The sequence below is a fragment of the Sylvia atricapilla genome, chromosome 1 (genome assembly GCF_009819655.1).
Source record: "Sylvia atricapilla isolate bSylAtr1 chromosome 1, bSylAtr1.pri, whole genome shotgun sequence".
In the NCBI taxonomy this organism is placed as follows: Eukaryota; Metazoa; Chordata; class Aves; order Passeriformes; family Sylviidae; genus Sylvia; species Sylvia atricapilla.
In genome coordinates, this window is record NC_089140.1 from 152,445,891 (window position 1) to 152,473,144 (window position 27,254).

A 27,254-nucleotide genomic window follows, 5' to 3' on the forward strand; every position below is an offset into this window, starting at 1 on the left:
TGTCTTCCCTGTGTCACACACTGTGTCCTCTCTGTCCCCTCTGTGTCCCTCAGAGTCCCACACTGGTCCTGTGGCCTCTCTTCTCCATGGCCCCCCTGGCTCACACCCTGGCACTGCTGGCAATGGCCGTGGCCACTGTGGCCATCAAGGTGGTGCCCCTGGACATGGCCAAGAACTCCTTTGATGACCAGTACCTGGAATGTAGCAAAAACTTGTTGGAGAAATTCCAAGAACTCCAGGCCTCTGACTTTAGCAAGAATGAAGAGTTTTTCAAGAAGTGGAAAAATGCCACAGTTCAGTGGCAGAAGCAGGGGTCTGATCCATCCCCTCTTACCCCAGACCAGGCCATTGCCCTCATGGCCTACACCATGAACACGATGACCCTGTACAAGGAGTTCAACAACGCCGTGCGTGAGGGGGGAAAATCCAGCCAGAAATACCTTAATGAATTCCACTTCAAATCGCTGCATTTCCTGGTGACCCGCGCTCTCCAGACACTGGGACACCCAAAGAACTGTAAGAATGTGTTCCGGGGGGTGAAGAATTACCATTTCAATGTGAAGCAAAACGACGAAGTCCGCTTTGGGCAATTTGCATCAACATCACTGAGCAAAACAGTTGCTCAGGGTTATGGGCAGGACACGATGTTCAAGGTGTACACGTGCCATGGTGCGGACATCCAGAAATTCTCCTACAATAAAAGTGAGCAGGAGGTGCTGGTGCCACCCTTTGAGACCTTCAAGGTCACCGGTGTCAGTAAGGAAGGGAACACGACGAACATTGAGCTTCACTCCACTGGGACCTCCAGCAACTACAACTGCGAGTGGCTGAAAGGTGACATTATGGGGAAAACCTGGGGGGATTGGGGACACTCAGTGAAGGTTGGGACAAAGACACACAGTGCTGGGGACACCCATGGCCCAGAGGGGACAGGGGCACACTCTATGGATGGAGACATCGCAGCATGCAAGGACAGGGACAGCAATTGCTGGACACAGAGGATGGGACATGCAGTGCCAGTTGATGGGGACATCCAGTGCTGGGGACACCCACTGGGCTTGGAGGGACAAGGCCACTCATGGCTGGGCACAGGGGACAGGGACCTTGTTATGGCCCCCTCTGACCCCCACACCCTCAGGGACCCCTCTTTCACCCATGGCCCTCCTGATGCCTCCTGACCCCATCTTCCCATGGTCCCCCTGACCCCACTCTTTGTGTCCCCAGGTGGGAGCCTCTCCAGAAACTCTCCCCAACTCGGGGGTCTTCTCCTGGTCACCATGGCCATGGCAGTGGCCACCAGAACCCTCTGAGCCACGAGGTCACCAAGGTCACTGTGGCCCAGGAGGCCTCTTTGGCCACCATGACTGCGAAGACAACAAGGATCTGCAGCGAATTGAGGCCACCAAGGCTACCATCTCCACTATGGTCATTTTGGCCACAGTGGACACTGTGGTGACTTTGGCCCCTGTGACCGCTCTGGGCATCGGAAGCACCATGGTCATTGTGGCCACAGGGACCCATGAGGACACCGTGGTCACTGTAACAAGGGGACCATCCTGGGGAGGCCCCTCTGAGAGCTGCCCTCAAAGTCTCCCTGTGGCTGTCCCTGATGGAAAGGGATCGCCCACCCACAGGACACTAAAATGGGAAACAAGACAAAAAGGCCTGGATCCTGAGCAACTTCCTCGCCAACACAAACTCAGGAGCTCTGGCGGGTCCAAGCGGCCCAGAAGGTGTCTTTTGGGGTCGACAGCACTGAGTCAGTCCTGCATCCCCTCGGAGGGTGTCGGCTCTCCTGTCGACAAGAAGCTGAATAAAACTGAACTCCTGCTTCACAGCTCTGCCCAGTGCCATGTCCAGCTCTTCGCTCCTCATGGCCAGAGGGACATGGAGATCCTGGAGCAGGTCCAGCAGAGGCCGTGAGGATGATGAAGGCACTGGAGCATCTCTCTCACCAGGGAAGGCTGCAGGAGCTGGGGCTCTTCAGCCTCAAGAGGAGACAGAGCTGATACAGGGGATCTCACCCCTGTGTATACGATGCCTTAGGATTTGGCTTTTATATTTTCAGATCCTGCACTTTAGTGTGGATTTAGAACTCCACAGCCTGTCAGCTGCTGTTCTCTTGTTTTATCCAGACAAACCAACTCTAGGCTGAAACTCAGGGACAAGTTACTGTCTTGGGCCCCGAAAAGTTTAAGCAAAAGAGAATCAGGCGGTTAGCAAACTGTGGAAATATCACTCCATTTCCTGAAGCTGTAACTGGAGGATTAGCCCCTGATATGTTAACAGACCAAACTGATAACTGCCTGAAAAACTGCTGACCACTGTCTCTCTTGGGTGTAGCCTCTTGGGGGCTTCTTCCTGCCCCAGCTGTGTCTACTGAAGGATTTAAATAAATCCTCACTTTTATTTTCGTCATCATGTCTGGGCTCTGTTCCAGGTAGCCACTCCAAGGCAGCCTATAAATACATTAGCATACTGCACATTCCTTGGGCCTCAGCCAGTGGGGGAAGGAAGAGGCTAATGTGCGGCCGAGGGTTTGAGATTAAAGGAGGCTGCGTCCTCTGAAACCTCGAGAGAGAAACCCCACAGCAGTCTGACTCTGGAACCTCTGTCCCTGTATTTGAATAAAATTTCAAAGCTCTTTTGTGGACACTTGGCTCTCCTGGGTAGAACTGAAAGCCTGACTTCAAGAAAGAAAAGGATGTGAAAGTATTTCCACAGGATAATAAATGTGGCTCAAACCAGTGGAGAAAGAGTTAAAGAAAACTCTTAACAAGTTCTCTAAGACAGAAGGAGCAGCTCCTGTGTCAACTGGAAAGGAAATGGTTATGTGACATACTGAGTCATTCTGTGAAAATGCTTACTCATTTCCCTTTTTAGGAACTGTCCGGGGCAGTTTCCAGATGGACATTCCTGGCAAGACACAGGGCCGTGTGAATGTTAAGAGTCAGCACAACTTGCTTTTTAGTTAAACTGTTCCCTGTAAACGGGGGTTAATTTTCTGTGGAAAGTACAGAGACCAATCAGAGGCCGATTTTTAAATACTCACACCTCATATAACCACGGAGGAAGCTGTATGTGCCTTTGTGAATAAACGTATAAGGCTGAGATCAGGCTGAGAACTTGCTTTTTGCTCCGTCCTCAGAAGAGGTAAGGTGGCAGCCCAGCTTCTGCCGGGGTCAGACAGGGCCAGTGACTCCGAGGCAGAGGAGGGGAGGAGAATATGTTCTGTCCCAGCCCAGGTGGGTTTTCCAGAGGCTGTTAAAACATCCTGCCATCATCAAAGCATCCCATCCTGGGAGTGGGATTGGCGTTTAGGAGGGGGACACTGGGAGACCCCAGGCCTGGGGTCAGGGTGCTGGAGGCAGGGGGTCACTGGGAGGGGTGCAAGGGACTGGGAGAGGGATTGGGGTAATAGAGGCACTGGGAAACACAGGGAGGGGGGGGAAACAGAACTCTAGGAGTGGGCTTGGGGTGCTGGGGGACACTGGGATTGCTTGGGGGGGGTCGTCAGGGAATGATGCCAGGATTTGAGTCAGGGTCCTGCAGGGGGCTGAGATGACACGATGGGAGGGATACAGGACTGATGGAGTGGGATTGGGGATCTGGGGGCATGGATGACTTTGGGGGACTCTAGGAGTGATCCCAGGATGTGACATCATGTCCCAGGACATGTCCAGGGGTCTCCTGGTCAGTGCCCCCCCCACCTCCTTGGAGTGACCCCACTGTCCCTCCCCAGCCCATTATCAAGAAAGCCTCCCCATGTCCCCCCATGTCCCTCAGTGTCCCCTGTGTCACATCAGTGTCCCCTGTGTCCCATCAGTGTTCCCTCAGTGTCCACTGGTGCTCCCCAGTGTCTTTCCTGTGTCACACAGTGTGTCCTCTGTGTCCCCTGTGACCCCAGTGTCCCACACTGGTCCCGTGGCCTCTCTTCTCCATGGCCCCCCTGGCTCACACCCTGGCACTGCTGGCAATGGCCGTGGCCACTGTGGCCATCGAGGTGGTGCCCTTGGACATGGCCAAGAACTCCTTCGATGACCAGTACCTGGAATGTAGCCATAACTTTTCTGAGAATTTGCTAGAACTCCAGGTCTCTGACTTCTGCAAGAATTATGAGTTTGCCAGGAACTGGGCAAAGGCTGTGGCCCAATGGCTGAACCAGGGGTCCATTTCATACCCGCTTACCCCAGACCAGGCCATTGCTGTCTTGGCCTACACCATGAACACGATGAAGCTGTACAAGGAGTTCAACGACGCCGTGCGTGAAGCTGGAAGTTCCAGCGCAGAATACTGGAACAAATTCTACTTCAAATCGCTGCATTTCCTGCTGACCAGCGCAGTCCAGACACTGGGACACCTGAATCCTTGTAAGGTTGTGTTCCGGGGGGTGAGCAGGTACCAGTTCAAGGTGGAAAACTACGAAGTCCGCTTTGGTCAATTCATGTTGGCGTCGCGGAGGGAAACAGCAGCCCAGGGTTATGGGCAGGATACGATGTTCAAGGTGACCACGTGCCATGGCGTGGACATCCAGAGATTCTCCATGTATCCAGAGGAGGAGGAGGTGCTGATCCCACCCTTCGAGACCTTTGAGGTCACCGGTGTCAGTAAGGAAGGGAACACGACACACATTGAGCTTCAGTCCACCGGGAACTTCAGCAAGTACGACTGCGAGTGGCTGAAAGGTGACACCATGGGGACAACCTGGGGGGATTTGGGACACTCAGTGAGCTTTGGGGATGAGGAAACACAGAGCTGGGGACAACCATGGCCCAGAGGGGACATGTAAACCTGTGGCCAGGAGAGAGGTCACCCAGTGCTGGGGACAAGGAGAGGGACAGCCATTGGTGGGCACAGAGAATGCGGGTACCCAGTGCCAGGTGAAGGGGCAGGGACATCCAGAGCTGGGGATATCCACTGGGCTTGGAGGGACAAGGCCACCTATGGTTGGGCACAGGGGACAGGGACCTCATTGTGGCCCGCTCTGACCCCCACACCCTCAGGGCCTACCCCTCACTCCTGTACCTCTCCTCATGGCCCTCCTGATCCTATCCTGACCCTGTCCTCCCATGTCCCCCTGACCCCACTCTTTGTGTCCCCAGGTGGGAGCCTCTCCAGGAACTCCCCCCACCTTGAGGGATTTCTCCTGGCCACCGTGGCCATGGCAGTGGTCACTGGAACCGTCTGAGCCATGAGGCCCCCAATGTCACTGTGGCCCAGGAGGCCACTGTGGCCACCATGACCACAAATGCCACCAGGACTTGCAGAGAAATGAGGCCACCAAGACTACTGAGGCCTCTGTGGACACTGTGGTGACTTTGGCCCCTGTGACCACTCTGGGCATCGGAAGCACCATGGTCACCATGGCCATTGTGGCCACTGTGACCCATGAGGACACTGTGGTCACTGTAACAAGGGGACCATCCTGGGGAGGCCCCTCTGTGAGCTGCCCTCAAAGTCTCCCCGTGGCTGTCCCTGATGGAAAGGGATTGCCCACCCACAGGACACCAAAATGTGAAACAAGACAAAAAGGCCTGGATCCTGAGCAACATCCTCGCCAACACAAACTCAGGAGCTCTGGCGGGTCCAAGCTGTCCAGATGGTGTCTTGTGGGGTCGTCAGCACTGAATCAGTCTTGCATCCCCTCGGAGGGTGTCAGCTCTCCTGTCGGCAAGAAGCTGAATAAAACTGAACTCCTGCTTCACAGCTCTGCCCAGTGCCATGTCCAGCTCTGCCCAGTGCCATGTCCAGCTCTGCCCAGTGCCGTGTCCAGCTCTGTGCTCCTCAGAACAGGAGGGACATGGAGATCCTGGAGCAGGTCCAGCAGAGGCTGTGAGGATGATGAAGGCACTGGAGCATCTCTCTCACCACACAAGGCTTCAGGTGCTGGGGCTGTTCAACCTCAAGAGGAGACAGAGGTGACACAGGGGACCTCATCCCTGTGTATATGATGCCTTAGGATTTGGCTTTTATATTTTCAGATCCTGCACTTTAGTGTGGATTTAGAACTCCACAGCCTGTCAGCTGCTGTTCTCTTGTTTTATCCAGACAAACCAATTCCTCTCTAGGCTGAAACTCAGGGACACCTCACTGTGTCTGGCACTGAAAAGTATAAATAAAAGTGAGTTGGGGTATTAGCAAACTGGAGTAATATGACTTTATTACCTGAAGCTGTAATTGGAGGATTAACCCCTGATGGTACAGGTAAACAGACTAAACCGTTAACTGTATGAAAATCTCCTGGCCGTTGTCCATCTTGGATGTAGCATCTCAGAGGCTTCTTCCTGCCCCAGGTGTGTCTACTGAAGGCTTTGAATAAATCCCTGCTTTCATTCTCATAATCATGTCTGGGCTCTGTTCCAGGCAGCCACTCCAAGGCATCCTGTAAATATACAAATACAGTGCACCTTCCCTGTGCCTCAGCCAATGGGGAAAGGAAGAGGGCAATGTGTAGCCGAGAGATTGGGATATAAGGAGACTGCATCCTTCGAAACCTCGAGAGAGAAACTCCACAGAGATCTAGAAACTCTGTCCCTGTATTTGAATCAAGTTTCAAGGCTGTTTAGTGGTCACTTGGCTCTCCAGAGTGGCTTTTCACTACACACTGAGGGTGCTGGGTGGGGCTTTAAGACTGGCCAACCAAAATGAGAAAGGATGTAAAAACATTTTCACAGGACAATAAACAATTGGTGAGAGAAAAAGGCAACTCCAGTGGGGTTTCTGACAAGTTCTGTAGCAGAAGGACCAGTGCCAGCAGAAAGTGAAAGTTTCAGTTGACGTGATCTGAGCAATTGGAGCACTCAGCGGAAGTGTCCCCTCAGATCCTGTTTTAGAAACTCTTTATGTCAATAGGAAGATTTCCGGAGACACTCCATTTTTTTTACTCTCTAGGGCAACAGGAGGATTTCCAGACAGAGGCGGGACCATGCAAATTATTTCCAGGAAAAGTGCTGTTTCTGTGTTAGATAGGAGGCGCATTTAAATGAATGTTCATAATTAGGATGGATAAATACTCAGTGGCAAAGTCCCCCTGAGCTGCAGGACCCAGAGAGATCCACTGTGAGTCCGAGCTGATCAAGAATTCCACCTTTGTGATCCCTCCAGTTGTGTCCAGGAGTTCACTCCAGCTCATGTGGGTATCAGGGTCTGGGGGGACACTGGGGACACTTGGGGGTAGCAGGGGACTGTGGGATTGGAGTTGCACTCCTAGGGTGACACTGGGGGAGTCACGGCACTGGGACTGGGGTCATGGGGTGCTCCGGGGGAAAGTGAGGGGGGCCATGGGATGGTGGGAGTGGGATTGGGGTCACAGGTGGGATTGGGAGACACTGGGGGTCATGCCCAGATTTAGGCTGAGCTTCTGGAGTGACACCAAAGAAATCTGGGACTGGGAGTGGGATTGGGGTCTGGGGATGGGCTGAGGGGGACACTGGGGGGCTCAGGGAGTGACCCCAGGATTTGGTTGTGGGTTTTGGGGGGGCTGAGGGGACTTGTAATAATGGGAGTAGGATTAGATCTCTGGGGGGTCCGGAAGGACATGGCACTGTGGGATTGGGGTCCCTGATGGGCTGGGGTTTGTTGGGGAGGCATTATTAATCCCAGGATTGGGGATCAGGGAGCCCAGACATGTCCAGGGGTGTCCTGGCCGGGGCTTCCCCCCCTTCCCCAGCCTGACCCCACTTTCCCTCCCCAACCCCTCACCAAGGAAGCCTCCCCATGTCCCCTCATGTTCATCTGTGTCCCCTCTGTGTCCCCTCTGTGTCCCACAGTGTCCCACACTGGTGCCCGTGGCCTCTCTTCTCCATGGCCCCCCTGGCTCACACCCTGGCACTGCTGGCAATGACCGTGGCCACTGTGGCCATCGAGGTGGTGCCCCTGGACATGGCCAAGAACTCCTTCGATGACCAGTACCTAACATGTAGAAGTAACATGTCTGAGAAATTCGGAGAACTCCAGCGCTCTGACTTCCACAAGAATGATGAGTTTGCCAGGAACTGGGCAAAGGCCATGGCCCAGTGGCAGAAGCTGGGTCCTTTTCATCCTCTCTCACCCCAGACCAGGCCATTGCCCTCATGGCCTACACCATGAAGGAGCTGAACTTGTACTTGAACTGCTGAAGCAGTTCAATGATGCCGTGCGTGAAGCTGGAAGCTCCAGCTGGAAATACCAGAACAAATTCCCCTTCAAGTCACTGCATTTCTTGCTGACCAGCGCCCTTCAAACACTGAGACAGCCCAACAACTGTAAGAAAGTGTTCCGGTGCGTGAGCAGGTACCAGTACAAAGTGAACAAAGATGAAATAGTTCACTTAATTTGCCTCAATATCGCTGAGCCAAATGGTGGCCCAGTGTTTTGGGCAGGACACAATGTTCATGGTGACCACGTGCCATGGTGTAGACATCCAGAGATTCTCCATGTATCCAAAGGAGCAGGAGGTGCTGATCCCACCGTTCAAGACCTTCGAGGTCACCGGTGTCAGTAAGGAAGGGAACACGATGAACATTGAGCTTCAGTCCACGGGAACTCCAGCAACTACGACTGCGAGTGGCTGAAAGGTGACATAATGGGGACAATTTGGGCGGACCAGGAATGCTCAGTGAGGGTTGGGGACAAAGACACATAGTGCTGGGAACACCCATGGCCCAGAGAGGACAGGGGCACCCACTGTGGATGGGAGACAGGACACATAGGGCTGAGGACAAGGACAGGGACAGCCATTGGTGGGCACAGGGGATGGGGACACCCAGTCCCAGGTGAGGGGAACAGAGACACCCAGTGCTGGGGACACCCACTGGGCTTGGAGGGACAAGGCCACCCATGGCTGGGCACAGGGGACAGGGACCTCACTGTGGCCCGCTCTGACCCCCACACCCTCAGGGCCCACCCCTCATCCCTGCTCCCCTCCTCCCACGGTCCCCCTGATCCCAATCTTTGTGTCCCCAGGTGGGAGCTTTACCAGGAACTCCCCCAACCTCAGGGGGCTTCTCCTGGCCACTGTGGCCATGGCAGTGGTCACCAGAACCCTCTGAGTCACAAGGCCATCAGTGTCACTTTGGTCTTGGGGATAGCTGGGGCCACCATGACCGTGAAGACAAGGATCTGCAGAGAAATGAGGCCACTAAGGGTACCGAGGCCTCTGTGACCACTATGGTCGCCACCGTGTCCACTTTGGCCCCTATGAATACTCCGGGCATCAGAAGCACCATGGTCACCATGGCCATTGTGGCCACTGTGACCCATGAGGCCACTGTGGCCACTGTGGCCATGGTGGTCACTGTAATGAGGGGTCCATCCTGGGGAAGCCACTCTGAGAGCTGCCCAGGACGGAGCAGCACAAAGCCAGCAGGACCAGCGAGGGCAGGGCTGGAGCTGCCAGGACAGCCCAGGAGAGCAGAGATTGGGCAGTGCCTGGGGCCAGTTGGGCACTTCCTGACAAAAGAGTTTGGACTGCCAATGTCACGGCCACCTCCTAAAGCTCCTTGGCTGCCTTTCCTGATGTGTCAAAAAAAATTGCCACTTGCTGGCCTGGAGTGGGAAAAATTTTCTGCTTACTTGCATAGAGTAATAAAACTGTATCAAAAATTTGATCTTTGCTCACCTGGCATATCAAAAGTTTACCAAAATCTGCTGCTGGCTCCCGTGATGTATCCACTACAGCTCTTCTAATGCCTTTCCTGCAGGGTGCCTCATTTCCTAACATAAAGCATTTCAGGGTGTTTTGGTTAGTGGCAAATTAAAGCTTTATTTTTCAAACCTCTATCTGCAGAGAGGCACTGGGGAAATCGTCCTCTCTTTTTCCTCTGCACTCCATTTCACAGCAGCCACTCAGGAGGGACCTGGAGGGGCTGGAGCATGTCGAGGGAAGGGATGGAGCTGGGGAAGGGTCTAGAGCACCTGGAGTGGCTTATTGAGATAGGGGAGGGTGCTCAGAGCAATTAGAAAAAGATGAACAACCAGTTCGGGGCGAGATCCAAAGCTCCTGATCTGAGGAAATTCAACAGTAGAAATATTGAGAGAAAAATAAGAAAATCAAAGAGAAAGAACGAAAAATAAATACAGAGAAGAGGCACCACCACCCATCCATTACTGTAAAAATCGGACGTTTCACCAGTAAACTCTTTTTTCTTCACAATGGAGGGATTTTCCCTGTTTAGCCCTCACATCACCTGAACTCACCGTGCCATTGTGGTTCAGGAATTGCCCACCGGAGGGCAGCAGCGAGCAGGGTTAAACAGCAGCACTGCGCATGCGCCGCCCCCTCAGCTGCAGTTCCGGGTGTCACCACCAGGCGGCAGCAGGAGCTGGTGGCGCTGCCGAGCGCCCGCCCCACCCCATCCTGGCCCTGGGGCTCTGCAATGTTTTGGGATGGAGCAACCTTAAAGCCCGTCCTGTGCCAGCCCTGCCATGGGCAGGGACATCTTCCCATGGGCCAGGCTGCTCCAGAAACCCCCCAACCCGGCCTTGGACACATGCAGGGACTGGGCAGCCTCAGCTTCTGTGGGCATCCTGTGCCAGCGCCTCACCATCCTCACAGGGAAGGATTCCTCTCAAGATCCCATCTGACCCTGCCCTCTGACAAGGTCAGACATTCTTCTTGTCCTTTCCCTCCGTGCCCTTGTCCAAAGTCCCTCCTCTTCTGGAGCCTCTTTTAGTCAGGAAGGGGCTTTGATATGTCCCTGGATTGCTCTGCAGGCTGAACACCCCCAGCTGTCTCCATAGCACAGGGGCTTCACCCCTCGAAGTCTCTCCATGGCTTCCTCTTGACCCGCTCCAGCAGCTCCACATCTTCTCTGTGCTGGAGCCCAGAGCTGGCAGAGTGATCCCAGTGGGAATGTCTCATGGTGGGAAGGGCTCAGTGCTTTCCCCACTCCCATCACAGAACCAACACCCCACATGGAATATATGGGCTCCAGTGTCTCACTCTCTTTCTCCAAAGAGGAAACATGCCCAACAACACTTGAGCAAGGCTTTTGGCTGACCATCAAGACCTCGTGTCCTAGGTCTTTGGCCACCAAGACGGCCGCCTTCTGGCAAGTGTCATTTCTAGTTCTAAATGTGCAGGAACTGGAAGGGACTGAACCTGAGGAGGCGGGACCTGCGCTAGGAAGGGACTTTCTGATGAAGGGGGAAGGTCCCAACATGGGGGTTGTACTCAGTGGAGGGGTGAAATCCATCGCAGTGGAGGGACCTGAAGCAAAGGTGCAAAACAAGAAATACGTCGGGAATTAACTCAAAATGGTGATTCCACTTGAGGGGCGGATACCATTTTGTGCGGAGTGGGGAAGAGGGATAGGATCAAAAGATGATGGAATGTGGGTGAGGACAGAACTCAGGATGGGTTTTCTGGGCCCATCCTGAGTAGGGGACAGAAGGGGACAGGAGATGGCAGCAGGTCAGTGGCACTTCTGCGCCCTTTGGCTGTTTCCATCTCCCATCTCCCCCTCCGAAGGGAAAAAAGGTTAGGAATGCAGATGGGGCAGAATACAAACTGGGAAAGAGAACTTCAGATTGGAACATTTAAAAGGGCCACATAAACTAAACCAAAGAGGGGTAAAACTTAAAGAATTATTAAACTAAATTTCCCATACGAAATTATTCACCCTCTAAAATGACAACTTCCCTTACCCGCATCTATATGTCTCCTTTCAGCCTGGGAGATCACTCCCTGTGGCTGTCCCTGATGGAAAGGGATCTCCCACCCACAGGGCAGTAAAATGTAAAACAACACGAGAACGCCTGGATCCACGATCTTCCTTGCCAACACAAACACAGGAGCTCTGACAGGTCCAAGCGGTCCAGAAGGTGTCTTGTGGGGTCGTCAGCACTGAGTCAGTCCTGCATCCCCTCTGAGGATGTGGGCCCTCCCGTTGGCAAGAAGCTGAATAAAAGTTAACTTCTGCTTCACAGTTCTGCCCAGTGCCATGCCCACCTCTGCCCAGTGCCATGTCCACTTTTACCCAGTGCTGTGGCCAAGTTCTGCCCAGTGCCATGTCCAGTTCTGTGCTCCTCAGCACAGCAGAAATGTGGAAATCCTGCAGCAGGTCCTGCACAGGCTGTGAGAATGATGAAGGCACTGGAGCATCTCTCTCACCAGACAAGTCTGCAAGAGCTGGGCAGCCTCAAGAGGAGACACAGCCAACAGGAGACCTCATCCCTGTGTATATGTTATCTTAGAATTTTCCTTTTATCATTTTCAGATCCTGCACTGCTTTAGTGCAGTCAGCTGCTGTTCTCCCATTTTATCCTGGCAAAGCAATTGCTCTCTAGGCTGAAACTCAAGGACAGGTTACTGTCTCAGGCCCCAAAAAGTATAAAAAAAGTGATTTGTGGCCTTAGCACACTGAGGGAATATGACTTCATTACCTGAAGCTGCCATTGGAGGATTAACCTCTGATGTGTAAACAGACCAAAACTATGACTGTATGAAAATCTCCTGACCATTGTTTGTCCTGGGTGTAGCCTCTCAGAGGCTTCTGCCTGCCCAAGGAGTGTCTATTGAAGGCTTTGAATAAAATACGCGCTTTTTTTCTTGAAATCATGTTGAGCTTCTTTACCATGCCGCCACTCCAAGGCATCCTATACACAAATACACTGCACCTTCCCTGTGCCTCAGCCAATGGGGAAAGGAGGAGGGCAACACGCAGCCAAGAGTTTAGGATAAAAGGAGGCTGCGTCCTCCAAAACCAAGAGAGAGCAAATCCATGGACGTGTGGTTGTGGAAACCCTATGCCTTTATTCAAATAAAGTTTCAAAACTGCTGTGTGGACACTTGTGTCTCCATAGAGTGGCTTTTCACCACACAATGAAGGTGCTGGGTAGAGCTTAAAGCCTGACTTTAAGAATGATACAAAGACGTAAAAGTATTTCCACAGGACAATAATTGTTGCCCAAACCTGTGGAGAAAGAGCAAAAATGAAACTCCAGTGTGGTTTTTGACAAGTTCTCTATGACAGAAGGAGCAGAGCCTGCCAAAACCAAAAGTTTGAGGGGAGGTCATCTGTGATATTGAGGCACTGCATGAAAATTGCCACTCTAATCCCTGTTTAGGAACCCTCCAGGAGAAGAAGAGCATTTACTGTGAGAGGCAGGGCCATGCAGATGTTACGGGTTAACACCATTTGGTTTTTAGTTGAAGAAGAAACAGTTTTCTATAAGCACCTGTGGAAAGGACAGAGACCTGTCAGAGGACAATTGTTATACACTGACACTTCATATACCACAGAGGAAGCTGTATGAGCCTTTGTGAAGACACATCTAAAGTTGACATGAGGCTGAGAACTTCCTTTTCCCTCCATCCTCAGAAGAGGTAAGGTGACAGCCCAGCTTCTGCCGGGGTCAGGCAGGGCCAGCCAGACCCAGCCCGGCCAAGCCTTTCCTGGTGGGTTTTGGGCAGGGGGAGGGGAGGAGAGTATGTTCTGTCCCAGCCCAGATGGGGTTTCCAGCGGCTGTTAAAACATCCTGCCATCATCAAAATATCCCATCCTGGGAGTGGGATTGGTGTCTGTGTGGGGGATCAAGGGTGACCCTGGGGGACCCCAGGCCCTGGGTCAGGGTGCCGGGGGCAGGGGGTCACTGAGAGGGGTACAAGGGACCGGAGAGGGATTGGGGTAATAGAGCCACTGGCAAATACCAGGAATGAGGCAACACAGAGCTCTGGGAGTGGGATTGCTATGCAGGAGGACACTGGGAATTTTTGGGAGGGGGTCAGGAAGTGACTCCAGGATTTGAGTCAAGGTCCTACCGAGGGTGGAGAAGACACTATGAGGAGGGTATACATCGGGCTGTGAAAGTGGGATTTGGGTTCTGGGGGTGTGGGGGACATCGGCAGGCTCCAGAACTGACCCCAGGATTTGGGATCAGGCCCCAGCACATGTGCAGGGGTCTCCTGGCAGGGGCAGCCCCCTCCCCCCACTTACCCTATTCTCCCTCCCCAGCCCTTCATCAGGGAAGCCACCCCATGTCCCTCTGTGTCCCACAGCATCCCCTGCGTGCCATCAGTGTCCCATGAGGCTACTCAGTGTTCCCTCAGTATGTCCTGGTGTCCCCCAGTGTCTTCCCTGTGTCACACACTGTGTCCCCAGTGTCCCTCCCCTCTGTGTTCCCTAGTGTCCCACACTGGTCCTGTGGCCTCTCTTCTCCATGGCTCCCCTGGCTCACACCCTGGCACTGCTGGCAATGGCCGTGGCCACTGTGGCCATCAAGGTGGTGCCCTTGGACATGGCCAAGAACTCCTTTGATGACCAGTACCTGGAATGTAGTGAAAACTTGTCGAAGAATTTGCCAGAACTCCAGGCTTCTGACTTTAGCAAGAATGATGAGTTTGCCAAGAACTGGAAAACTGCCACCGCTCAGTGGCAGAAGCAGGGGTCTATTAGAAACTCTCTTACCCAAGACCAGGCCATCGCCCTCATGGCCTACACCATGAACACGATGACCCTGTACAAGCAGTTCAATGACGCCGTGCGCGAGGCTGGAAGCTCCAGCTGGAAATACCGGAATGAATTCCACTTCAAATCGCTGCATTTCCTGCTGACCAGCGCTCTCCAGACACTGGGACACCCAAAGAATTGTAAGAATGTGTTCCGGGGGGTGAAGAATTACCATTTTGATGTGAAGCAAGAGGATGAAGTCCGCTTTGGGCAATTTGCATCAACATCGCTGAACGAGAAGGTGGCCCAGGATTTTGGGCAGGACACGATGTTCAAGGTGTACACGTGTCACGGAGTGGACATCCAGAGATTCTCCATGTATCCAAGCCAGAAGGAGGTGCTGATCCCACCCTTTGAGACCTTCAAGGTCATTGGTGTCAATAAGGAAGGCAACACGATGCACATTGAACTTCGCTCCAATAGGAATTTCAGCAACTACGACTGCGAGTGGCTGAAAGGTGACACCATGGGGATAATGTGGGGGTATTGTGGACACTCAGTGAGAGTTGGGGATAAGGACACACAGTTCTGACACACCCATGGCCCAAAAGGGACAGTGACACTTTCTGTGGGAGGGAGACAGGACACCCAGTGGTGGGGACAAGGACAGGGACAGCCACTGGTGGGCACAGAGGATGGGTGAATCGCACACCCAGTACCAGGATGAGGGGGACAGGGACATCCAGTACTGGGGAACACCCACTGGGTTTGCAGGGACAATGCCACCCATGGCTGGGCACAGGAGACAGTGAACAATTTATGGCCTCCTCTGATCCCCAAAACATTAGGGTCCCCCGCTCACCCCTTTCCCACTCCTCATTGCCCTCCTGATGCCCTCAGACCCCTTACCATTATGGTCCCCCTGACGCCATTCTTTATGTTCCCAGGTGGGAGCCAACCCAGGATCTACCTCCACTTTGGGGGGTTTCTCCTGGCCACTGTGGCCATGGCACTGCTCATTGGAGCCCTCTGAGCCACGAGGCCACCAAGCTCACTCTGGTCTCAGAGGCCACTTTGGCCACCATGACCACAAATTCCACCAGGACCTGCGCAGAAATGAGGCTACCAAGGCTACCAAGACCTCTGTGGACACTATGGTCATTTTGGCCTCTGTGACCACTGTGGCCATTGATGCCACTGTGGCCACTGTGGCCCAAATGACCAGTCTGGGCATTGGAAGCACCATGGTCACCATGGCCATTGTGGCCACTGCAACTACTGAGGCAATGTTGGCCACCGTGGCTGCCAAGGTGACTAAGGTCCCCATGGCCACCACAGCCAGGGTGGCCATCGTAGTCACTGTAACAAGGGGTCCGTCCTGGGGAAGGCCCTCCGAGAGCTTCCCAGGAGGGAGTGGCACAAAGCCAGCAGGACCAGTGAGGACAAGGCTGGAGCTGCCAGCACAGCACGGACAGCAGAGATTGGACAGCACCTGGGGCCAGTTGGGCACTTCCCAATAGAAGCGTTTAGGCTGCCATTTTCATGGCCACCTCCTAAAGCTTGTTGGCTGCCTCACCTGGTATATTAAAAAAAATTGCTGCTTGCTTGCCTGGAGTGGGAAAAACTTTCTGCTTACTTCCCTGGAGTATTAAAAATGTATCAAGATTTGATCCTTGCTCACCTGGCATATCAAAAGTTTATCAAAATTTTCTGCTTGCTTGCCTGATGTATCCGCTACAGCGCTTTTAATGCATTTCCTGCAGGGTGCCTCATTTCCTAAAATAAAGCAGTTCCTGGTGTTTTTATTAATGCAAATTTAAAGCTTTATTTTTCAAACCTCAGTTTTCAGAGAGGCAATGGAGAAATGTTCTTCCCTTTTTCCTCTGTGCTGCCTTTTCACAGCAGCCCCTCAGTATGGACCTGGAGGGGCTGGAGCATGTCCAGGGAAGGGATGGAGCTGGGAAAGGGTCCGGAGCACGTGGAGTAGCTGAAGAAGTTGGGGAGGGGGATGCAGCTGGGGCTGCTCAGAGCAATTAGAAAAGAATGAGCAATCAGTTCAGAGCCAAATCCAAATTTCCTGATTTGAGGCAAGGCAACAGGACGAGCGTAGGGAGGAAAAGAACAATGAAAGAACAAAAAAAAAGAACCAAAAATAAAATACAGAAAAGAGGACAGAGGCACCACCACACATCCATTTATTTAAAAACCTGATGTTTCATCAGGAAAATATTTTTTCTTTCAAATCAGGGGATTTTCTCACTTGAGCCCTCAGCTCCTGAACTCGCTGTGCCGTTTTAGTTTGGCAATTGCCCACCGGAGGGCAGCAGCGAGCAGGGTTAAACAGCAGCACTGCGCATGCGCCGCCCCCAGCTGCAGTTCCGGGTGTCACCACCAGGCGGCAGCACGAGCTGGTGGCGCTGCCGAGCGCCCGCCCCACCCCATCCTGGCCCCGGGGCTCTGCAATGGTTTGGGATGGAGCCACCTTAAAGCCCGTCCTGTGCCAGCCCTGTCATGGGCAGGGACATCTTCCCCTGGGCCAGGCTGCTCCAGGAACCCCCCAGTCTGGCCTTGGACACGGGCAGGGACTGGACAGCCACAGCTTCTCTGGGCAACCTGTGCCAGGGCTTCACCACCCTCACAGGGAAGGATTGTATTGGAAAGATGGGTGGTGATGTCTTTGATACACAACTCAGTAGGTTGCAGTCTTAAAGAGAAATGGTTCTCCATCACCTCAAAATGGGTGTTGATGTTTCTACAGACAAGAAGTTTGTCACAGAACCCTCAAATTTGGATCAGAAAGTTTGAACTCCTGAATCTTTAGTAATAGGAGAAATGGGTCCCCACAAAGTGTGTTGTATAACCCAGACAGCCTGAACTTCTGAACTCTGGGGGAGAATGGTTCATGAGCAATATGGTGCATTTGGCTTGGGAAGGCTGCACCTTCCCAGCAGCCCCATTCAGCTGATGGGGGAAGGAAGAGGGCAACGTGTGGCTGAGAGTTTAGGATAAATGGAGGCCGCATCCTCCAAAAGCAAGAGAGAGAAACCCCACAAGGCTATGGCTGTGGAAACTCTGTCACTTTATTTAAATAAAGTTTCAAGGCTCTTTTGTGGTCACATTGACTTTTCAGAGTGCGGCTTTTCAGAACATGCTGAGGTTGAGCTGAAAGCCTGACCTAAAGAATGATAAAACGACGTAAAAGTATTTCCACAGGACAATAATTGTTGCCCAAACCCGTGGAGAAAGAGTGAAACTGAAACTACAGTGTGGTTTTTGACAAGTTCTCTAAGACAGAAGATTCAGAGCCTGCCGAAACCAAAAGTTTGAGGGGAGGTCATCTGAGATATTGAGGCACTGCATGAAAATTGCCAATCTTATCCCTGTTTAGGAACTCTCCAGGACAAGAAGAGCATTTTCTAAGAGAGGCAGGGCCGTGCAGATATTATGGGTTAACACCATTTGGTTTTCAGTTAAAGAAAATACAGTTTTCTGTAATCACCAGTTAATTTTATGTAGAAAGGACAGACATGGATCAGAGGCCAATTGTTAGATACTGACACTTCACATAACCACGGAGGAAGCTGTATGAGCCTTTGCGAAGACAGATCTAAAGTCAACATGAGGCTGAGAACTTCCTTTTCCCTCCGTCCTCAGAAGAGGTAAGGTGGCAGCCCAGCTTCTGCCGGGGTCAGGCAGGGCCGGCCAGACCCAGCCTGGCCAAGCCTTTCCTGGTGGGTTTTGGGCAGGGGGAGGGGAGGAGAATATGTTTTGTCATAGCCTGGATGGGGTTTCCAGCAGCTGTTAGAACATCCTGCCATCATCTAAACATCCCATTCTTTGAGTGGGATTGGTGTCTGTGTGGGGGGGACAAGGGTGACTCTGGGGAGCCCCAGGCCTTGAGTCAGGATGCTGGTGGCAGGGGGTCACTAGGTGGGGTACATAGAGCTCCTAGTGGCCCTGCCCTCATCCCACCCCTCTCCCCAAAGCTGACCTTTTGTCCCTATGATCCCCTCTCCCATGGGCCTCTGGACTTCATTCTTTGTTTCTCCAGTTGGAAGCCTCTCCAGAAACTTCCCCCCAACTCTTCAGGCTTCTCCTGCCACTGTGGCCACTTGCAGGTTACTGTGGCCACCATGACCACAAATGCCACCAGAACCTGCAGAGAAATGAGGCCACCAAGGCTTCCAAAACCTCTGTGGCCACTATGGTCACTGTGGCCACTGTTGCAACAGTGGCCACTTTGGCCCCTATGACCACTCTGGGTATTGGAAGCACCATGGTTGCCATGGCCATTGTGGCCACTCACCCATGAGGCTACTGTGGCCACTGCGGCCATCCTGGTCACTGAAACTACTGAGGCAATGTTGGCTACTGTGGCTACCAGGGGGACCAAGACACCATGGCCACCGAGCCCAGTGTGACCACTGTGGTCCCTGTAACCAGGGGACCATCCTGGGGAAGGCACTCTGACAGCTGCTCAGGGGGAGCAGCACAAAGCCAGCAGGGCCAGCCAGGGCAGGGCTGGAGCTGCCAGGACAGCCCAGGACAGCCCAGGACAGCAGAGATTGGGCAGTGCCTGGGGCTGGTTGGGCACTTCCCAACAGAGGGGTTGAGGGGTTTGGGAGTGGCAATGGCACGGCCACCTCCTAAAGCTCCTTGGCTGCCTTGCCTGATGTATCCAAAAGCATTGCTGCTTGCTTGCCTGGAGTGGGAAAATATTGCTGCTTGCTTCCCTGGAGTATTAAAAATGTATCAAAAATTTGATCCTTGCTGGCCTGGCATATCAAATGTTTACCAAAATTTGCTGCTGGCTCCCCTGATGTATCCGCTACAGGTCTTTTAACACCTTTCCTGCAGCGTGCCTCATTTCCTAAAATAAAGCAGTTCCTGGGGTTTTCTTTAGTGGCAAATTAAAGCTTTACTTTTCAAACCTTGATCTGCCGAGAAGCACTGGAGAAATCTTCCTCTCTATTTCTTCTGCACTCCCTTTTCACAGCAGCTCCTCAGGAAAGACCTGGAGGGGCTGCAGCATGTCCAGTGAAGGGATGGAGCTGGGAAGGGTCTGGAGCACAAGGAGTGGCTGAGGGAGCTAGGGGAGGCCGTGCAGAGCCATTGGAAAAGGATAAATGACCGGTTCAGGGCCAGTTACAAAGTTCCTGATATGAGGAAATTCAACAGAAGAAATATTGGGAGGAAAATAAGAACATCAAACAGAAAGAAACGGAATGAAAAAAAAAATACATATAAGAGGCACCACCACCCATCCATTAATATAAAAACCGGACAATTCACCAGGAAACTCTTTTCTTTACAGTCGAAGGATTTTCCCTCTTCAGCCCTCACAGCTAGAGAACCCGCCGTGCCGTTGTGGTTCAGGAATTGCCCACCGGAGGGCAGCAGCGAGCAGGGTTAAACAGCAGCACTGCGCATGCACCGCCCCCAGCTGCAGTTCCGGGTGTCACCACCAGGCGGCAGCACGAGCTGGTGGCGCTGCCGAGTGCCCGCCCCGCCCCATCCCGGCCCCGGGGCTCTGCAATGGTTTGGGATGGAGCCACCTTAAAGCCCGTCCTGTGCCAGCCCTGCCATGGGCAGGGACATCTTCCCATGGGCCAGGCTGCTCCAGGAACCCCCCAACCCGGCTTTGGACACATGCAGGGACGGGGCAGCCTCAGCTTCTGTGGGCATCCTGTGCCAGCGCCTCACCATCCTCACAGGGAAGGATTCCTCTCAAGATCCCATCTGACCCTGCCCTCTGACAAGGTCAGACATTCTTCTTGTCCTTTCCCTCTGTGCCCTTGTCCAAAGTCCCTCCTCTTCTGGAGCCTCTTTTAGTCAGGAAGGGGCTTTGATATGTCCCTGGATTGCTCTGCAGGCTGAACACCCCCAGCTGTCTCCATAGCAGAGGGACTTCACCCCTTGAAGTCTCTCCATGGCTTCCTCTGGACCCGCTCCAGCAGCTCCACATCTTCTCTGTGCTGGAGCCCAGAGCTGGCAGAGTGATCCCAGTGGGAATGTCTCATGGTGGGAAGGGCTCAGTGCTTTCCCCACTCCCATCACAGAACCAACACCCCACATGGAATATATGGGCTCCAGTGTCTCACTCTCTTTCTCCAAAGAGGAAACATGCCCAACAACACTTGAGCAAGGCTTTTGGCTGACCATCAAGACCTCGTGTCCTAGGTCTTTGGCCACCAAGACGGCCGCCTTCTGGCAAGTCTCATTTCCAGTTCTAAATGTGCAGGAACTGGAAGGGACTGAACCTGAGGAGGCGGGACCTGCGCTAGGAAGGGACTTTCTGATGAAGGGGGAAGGTCCCAACATGGGGGTTGTACTCAGTGGAGGGGTGAAATCCATCGCAGTGGAGGGACCTGAAGCAAAGGTGCAAAACAAGAACTACGTCGAGAATTAACTCAAAATGGTGATTCCCCTTGAGGGGCGGATGCCATTTTGTGTGGAGTAGGGATGAGGGATAGGATCAAAAGATGATGGAATGTGGGTGAGGACAGAACTCAGGATGGGTTTTCTGGGCCCATCCTGAGTAGGGGACAGAAGGGGACAGGAGATGGCAGGAGGTCAGTGGCACTTCTGCACCCTTTGGCTGTTTCCATCTCCCAGCCCCCCCTCCGAAGGGAAAAAGGGTTAGGAATGCACATGGGGCATAACACAAATTGGAAAAGAGAACTTCAGATTGGAATATTTAAAAGGGCCACATAAACTAATCCAAAGAGGGGTAAAACTTAAAGAATTATTAAACTAAACTTCCCATACTAAATGATTCACCCTCTAAAATGACAGCTTCCCTTACCTGCATCTATATGTCTCCTTTCAGCCTGGGAGATCACACTCCCTGTGGCTGTCCCTGATGGAAAGGGATCTCCCACCCACAGGGCAGTAAAATGTAAAACAACACGAGAACGCCTGGATCCACGATCTTCCTTGCCAACACAAACTCAGGAGCTCTGACAGGTCCAAGCTGTCCAGAAGGTGTCTTGTGGGGTCGTCAGCACTGAGTCAGTCCTGCATCCCCTCGGAGGGTGTCGGCTCTCCTGTTGGCAAGAAGCTGAATAAAAGTTAACTTCTGCTTCACAGTTCTGCCCAGTGCCATGCCCACCTCTGCTCAGTGCCATGTCCAGTTCTGCCCAGGGCCATGTCCACTTCTACCCAGTGCTCTGCCAAGTTCTGCCCAGTGCCATGTCCAGCTCTGTGCTCCTCAGCACAGCAGAAACGTGGATATCCTGCAGCAGGTCCTGCACAGGCTGTGAGGATGATGAAGGCACTGGAGCATCTCTCTCACCAGACAAGTCTGCAAGATCTGGGGCTGGGCAGCCTCAAGAGGAGACACAGCCAACAGGAGACCTCATCCCTGTGTATATGTTATCTTAGAATTTCCCTTTTATCATTTTCAGATCCTGCACTACTTTAGTGTGAATATCTAGAACTCCCCAGCCATTCAGCTGCTGTTCTCCCATTTTATCCTGGCAAAGCAATTCCTCTCTAGGCTGAAACTCAAGGACATCCCACTGTCTTATTCTCCAAAAAGTAAAATAAAAATGATTTGTGGCCTTAGCACACGGAGGGAATATGACTTCATTACCTGAAGCTGCCATTGGAGGATTAACCTCTGATATGTAAACAGACCAAACCTATGACTGTATGAAAATCTCCTGACCATTGTTTGTCCCGGGTGTAGCCTCTCAGAGGCTTCTGCCTGCCCAAAGGGTGTCAATTGAAGGCTTTGAATAAAATACCCACTTTTTTTCTTGTAATCATGTCGAGCTTCTTTACCAGGCAGCCACTCCAAGGCATCCTGTAAATACACAAATACACTGCACCTTCCCTTTGCCTCAGCCAATGGAGAAAGGAGGAGGGCAACTTGTAGCCAAGAGTTTAAGATAAAAGGAGGCTGCGTCCTCCAAAACCGAGAGAGAGCAAAACCACGGATGTGTGGCTGTGGAAACCCTATGCCTTTATTCAAATAAAGTTTCAAAACTGCTGTGTGGACACTTGACTTTCCATAGTGTGGCTTTTCACCACACAATGAAGGTGCTGGGTAGAGCTTAAAGCCTGACTTTAAGAATGATAAAAAGATGTAAAAGTATTTCCACAGGACAATAATTGTTGCCCAAACCCATGGAGAAAGAGTAAAAATGAAACTCCAGTGTGGTTTTTGACAAGTTCCCGAAGACAGAAGAAGCAGAGCCTGCCAAAACCAAAAGTTTGAGGAGAAGTCATCTGAGATATTGAGGCACTGCATGAAAATTGCCACTCTAATCCCTCTTTAGGAACCCTCCAGGACAAGAACAGCATTTACTGTGAGAGGCAGGGCCATGCAGTTGTTACGGGTTAACACCATTTGGTTTTTAGTTGAAGAAGAAACAGTTTTCTACAAGCACCTGTGGAAAGGACAGAGACCTGTCAGAGGCCAATTGTCAGATACTGACACTTCATATACCACAGAGGAAGCTGTATGAGCCTTTGTGAAGACACATCTAAAGTTGACATGAGGCTGAGAACTTCCTTTTCCCTCCATCCTCAGAAGAGGTAAGGTGGCAGCCCAGCTTCTGCTGGGGTCAGGCAGGGCCGGCCAGACCCAGCCCAGCCAAGCCTTTCCTGGTGGGTTTTGGGCAGGGAGAGGGGAGGAGACAATGTTTTGTCATAGCCTGGATGGGGTTTCCAGCAGATGTTAAAACATCCTGCCATCATCAAAGCATCCCATCCAGGGAGTGGGGTCCAGGGTGGGGGAAATGAGGGCACTGGGGGACCCCAGTCCCTGGGTCAGGGTGCTGGGGGCAGGGGGTAACTGGGAGGGGTACAAGGGACCGGAGAGGGATTGGGGTAATAGAGCCACTGGCAAATATCAAGAAGGAGGCAACACAGAACTGTGGGAGTGGGATTGGTATGTAGGAGGACACTGGGAATTTTGGAGAGAGGGTCAGAAAGTGACTCCAGGATTTGAGTCAAGGTCCTACAGGAGGTGGAGAAGACACTGTGAGGAGGGTATACATCGGGCTGTGAAAGTGGGATTTGGGTGCTGGGGGTGTGGGGGACATCGGCAGGCTCCAGAACTGACCCCAGGATTTGGGATCAGGCCCCAGCACATGTGCAGGGGTCTCCTGGCAGGGGCAGACCCCCTCCCCCCACTTACCCTATTCTCCCTCCCCAGCCCTTCATCAGGGAAGCCTCCCCATGTCCCCCTGTGTCCCACAGCATCCCCTGCGTGCCATCAGTGTCCCCTGAAGCCACTCAGTGTTCCCTCAGTATGCCCTGGTGTTCCCCAGTGTCTTCCCTGTGTCACACACTGTGTCCCCTGTGTGTCCTCTGTGTCCCCCAGTGTCCCACACTGGTCCTGTGGCCTCTCTTCTCCATGGCTCCACTGGCTCACACCCTGGCACTGCTGGCAATGGCCGTGGCCACTGTGGCCATCAAGGTGGTGCCCTTGGACATGGCCAAGAACTCCTTCGATGACCAGTACCTGGAATGTAGCGAAAACTTGTCGAAGAATTTGCTAGAACTCCAGGCTTCTGACTTTAGCAAGAATGATGAGTTTGCCAAGAACTGGAAAACTGCCACCGCTCAGTGGCAGAAGCAGGGGTCTGTTAGAAACTCTCTTACCCAAGACCAGGCCATCGCCCTCATGGCCTACACCATGAACACGATGACCCTGTACAAGCAGTTCAATGACGCCGTGCGCGAGGCTGGAAGTTCCAGCTGGAAATACCGGAATGAATTCCACTTCAAATCGCTGCATTTCCTGCTGACCAGCGCTCTCCAGACACTGGGACACCCAAAGAATTGTAAGAATGTGTTCCGGGGGGTGAAGAATTACCATTTTGATGTGAAGAAAGACGATGAAGTCCGCTTTGGGCAATTTGCATCAACATCGCTGAACGAAAATGTGGCCCAGGATTTTGGGCAGGACACGATGTTCAAGGTGTACACGTGTCACGGAGTGGACATCCAGAGATTCTCCATGTATCCAAGCCAGAAGGAGGTGCTGATCCCACCCTTTGAGACCTTCAAGGTCATTGGTGTCAATAAGGAAGGGAACACGATGCACATTGAACTTCGCTCCAATAGGAATTTCAGCAACTACGACTGCGAGTGGCTGAAAGGTGACACCATGGGGACAATGTGGGGGTATTGTGGACACTCAGTGGGAGTTGGGGATAAGGACACACAGTTCTGGACACACCCCTGCCCCAAAAGTGACAGTGACACCTGCTGTGGGTGGGAGACAGGACACCCAGTGCTGGGGACAAGGACAGGGACAGCCACTGGTGGGCACAGAGGATGGGTGAATCGCACACCCAGTGCCAGGTGAGGGGGACAGGGACATCCAGTACTGGGGAACACCCACTGGGTTTGCAGGGACAATGCCACCCATGGCTGGGCACAGGATACAGGGAAGAATTTATGGCCTCCTCTGATCCCCAAAACATTAGGGTTCCCCGCTCACCCCTTTCCCACTCCTCATTGCCCTCCTGATGCCCTCATGACCCCTTACCATTATGGTCCCCCTGACGCCATTCTTTATGTGTCCAGGTGGGAGCCAACCCAGGATCTACCTCCATCTTGGAGGGTTTCTCCTGGCCACTGTGGCCATGGCACTGCTCATTGGAGCCCTCTGAGCCACGAGGCCACCAAGCTCACTGTGGTCTCAGAGGCCACTTTGGCCACCATGACCACAAATGCCACCAGGACCTGCGCAGAAATGAGGCTACCAAGGCTACCAAGACCTCTGTGGACACTATGGTCATTTTGGCCTCTGTGACCACTGTGGCCATTGATGCCACTGTGGCCACTGTGGCCCCTATGACCAATCTGCGTATTGGAAGCACCATGGTCACCATGGCCACTGCAACTACTGAGGCAATGTTGGCCACCGTGGCTGCCAAGGTGACTAAGGTCACCATGGCCACCACAGCCAGGGTGGCCATCATAGTCACTGTAACAAGGGGTCCGTCCTAGGGAAGGCCCTCCGAGAACTTCCCAGGAGGGAGTGGCACAAAGCCAGCAGGACCAGCGAGGACAAGGCTGGAGCTGCCGGGAGAGCCCAGGACAGCACGGACAGCAGAGATTGGGCAGTGCCTGGGGCCGGTTGGGCACTTCCCAATAGAAGCATTTGGGCTGCCATTGTCATGGCCACGTCCTAAAGCTTGTTGGCTGCCTCACCTGGTATATTCAAAAAAATTGCTGCTTGCTTGCCTGGAGTGGGAAAAACTTTCTGCTTGCTTCCCTGGAGTATTAAAAATGTATCAAGATTTGATCCTGGCTCACCTGGCATATCAAAAGTTTATCAAAATTTTCTGCTGGCTTGCCTGATGTATCCGCTACAGCGCTTTTAATGCATTTCCTGCAGGGTGCCTCATTTCCTAAAATAAAGCAGTTCCTGGTGTTTTCATTAATGCAAATTTAAAGCTTTATTTTTCAAACCTCAGTCTTCAGAAAGGCGATGGAGAAATGTTCTTCCCTTTTTCCTCTGTGCTGCCTTTTCACAGCAGCCCCTCAGGATGGACCTGGAGGGGCTGGAGCATGTCCAGGGAAGGGATGGAGCTGGAAAAGGGTCTGGAGCACCTGGAGTAGCTGAAGAAGTTGGGGAGGGGGATGCAGCTGGGGCTGCTCAGAGTAATTAGAAAAGAATGAGCAATCAGTTCAGAGCCAAATCCAAATTTCCTGATTTGAGGCAAGGCAACAGAACGAGCGTAGGGAGGAAAAGAACAATGAAAGAACAAAAAAAAAGAACCAAAAATAAAATACAGAAAAGGGGACAGAGGCACCACCACACATTCATTTATTTAAAAACCTGATGTTTCATCAGAAAACTTTTTTCTTTCAAATCAGGAGATTTTATCTCTTCAGCCCGCACAGCTCCTGAACTCGCCGTGCCGTTGTGGTTCAGGAATTGCCCACCGGAGGGCAGCAGTGAGCAGGGTTAAACAGCAGCACTGCACATGTGCCGCCCCCGTCAGTTGCAGTTCCGGGTGTCACCACCAGGCGGCAGCACGAGCTGGTGGCCCTTCCGAGCGCCCGCCCCGCCCCATCCCGGCCCCGGGGCTCTGCAATGGTTTGGGATGGAGCCACCTTAAAGCCCGTCCTGTGCCAGCCCTGCCATGGGCAGGGACATCTTCCCCTGGGCCAGGTTGCTCCAGGACACCCCAGCCTGGCCTTGGACACGGGCAGGGACCGGGCAGCCGCAGGTTCTCTGGGCAACCTGTGCCAGGGCTTCACCACCCTCACAGGGAAGGATTCTATTGGAAAGATGGGTGGTGATGTCTTTGATACACAACTCAGTGGGTTGCAATCTTACAGAGAAATGGTTCTCCGTCACCTCAATATGGGTCTGGATGTTTCTACAGACAAGAAGTTTGTCACAGAACCCTCAAAGTTGGATCAGAAAGTTCGAACTCCTGAATGTTTAGTAATAAGAGAAATGGGTCCCCACAAAGTGTGTTGTATAACCCAGACAGCCTGAACTTCTGAACTCTGGGGGAGAATGGTTCATGAGCAATATAGTCTATTTGGCTTGGGAAGGCTGCACCTTCCCAGCAGCCCCATTCAGCAGATGGGGAAAGGAAGAGGGCAACGTGTGGCTGAGAGTTTAGGATAAATGGAGGCCGCATCCTCCAAAACCAAGAGAGAGAAACCCCACAAGGCTATGGCTATGGAAACTCTGTCCCTTTATTTAAATAAAGTTTCAAGGCTCTTTTGTGGTCACATTGACTTTTCAGAATGCGGCTTTTCAGAACACGCTGTGGTTGAGCTTAAAGCCTGACCTAAAGAATGATAAAAAGACATAAAATTTTTTACACAGGACAATAATTGTTGCCCAAACCCGTGGAGAAAGAGTAAAAATGAACCTACAGTGTGGTTTTTGATAAGTTCTCT

The 27,254-nt window shown here is 52.6% G+C and overlaps 6 protein-coding genes across 8 annotated transcripts in view; 5 read left to right on the forward strand and 1 right to left on the reverse strand.

The window, feature by feature from the left end:
- LOC136372691 (NAD(P)(+)--arginine ADP-ribosyltransferase 2-like) overlaps nucleotides 1-9,055 on the forward strand; it is a 29,053-nt gene extending 19,998 nt beyond the window's left edge. Inside the window, exon 2 of the mRNA XM_066337423.1 lies at nucleotides 8,944-9,055. Within this exon, the coding sequence (XP_066193520.1) occupies nucleotides 8,944-9,029 (86 nt within the window). The 3' untranslated portion in view covers nucleotides 9,030-9,055. The remainder of the gene's footprint in view (nucleotides 1-8,943) is intronic.
- The window catches only part of LOC136372624 (erythroblast NAD(P)(+)--arginine ADP-ribosyltransferase-like), a 90,748-nt gene that overhangs the window by 43,544 nt on the left and 19,950 nt on the right, over nucleotides 1-27,254 (reverse strand). The window lies entirely within an intron of this gene.
- LOC136372641 (erythroblast NAD(P)(+)--arginine ADP-ribosyltransferase-like) overlaps nucleotides 1-27,254 on the forward strand; it is a 101,952-nt gene that overhangs the window by 6,787 nt on the left and 67,911 nt on the right. Inside the window, exon 1 of one of the 3 annotated variants that reach the window (XM_066337378.1) lies at nucleotides 23,721-24,481. The exons of the other annotated variants lie outside the window; for them this stretch is intronic. Within the exon in view, the coding sequence (XP_066193475.1) occupies nucleotides 23,734-24,481 (748 nt within the window). The 5' untranslated portion in view covers nucleotides 23,721-23,733. Of the gene's footprint in view, nucleotides 1-23,720; nucleotides 24,482-27,254 lie in introns of those variants that run through there. 3 annotated transcript variants of the gene reach the window in all.
- On the forward strand, nucleotides 74-1,755 carry LOC136375276 (NAD(P)(+)--arginine ADP-ribosyltransferase 2-like). The gene is made up of 2 exons (XM_066340697.1): nucleotides 74-834; nucleotides 1,225-1,755. Exons 1-2 carry the CDS (start codon nucleotides 87-89, stop codon nucleotides 1,308-1,310), a joined length of 834 nt encoding a protein of 277 aa, XP_066196794.1. The 5' UTR covers nucleotides 74-86; the 3' UTR covers nucleotides 1,311-1,755.
- On the forward strand, nucleotides 3,917-5,404 carry LOC136375283 (NAD(P)(+)--arginine ADP-ribosyltransferase 2-like). Its single transcript, XM_066340712.1, has 2 exons — nucleotides 3,917-4,685; nucleotides 5,103-5,404. The coding sequence occupies exons 1-2, from the start codon at nucleotides 3,941-3,943 to the stop codon at nucleotides 5,186-5,188; spliced, it is 831 nt and encodes a 276-aa protein (XP_066196809.1). The 5' UTR covers nucleotides 3,917-3,940; the 3' UTR covers nucleotides 5,189-5,404.
- On the forward strand, nucleotides 14,137-15,402 carry LOC136361499 (NAD(P)(+)--arginine ADP-ribosyltransferase 2-like). The gene is made up of 2 exons (XM_066319510.1): nucleotides 14,137-14,887; nucleotides 15,317-15,402. The coding sequence occupies exons 1-2, from the start codon at nucleotides 14,140-14,142 to the stop codon at nucleotides 15,400-15,402; spliced, it is 834 nt and encodes a 277-aa protein (XP_066175607.1). The 5' UTR covers nucleotides 14,137-14,139.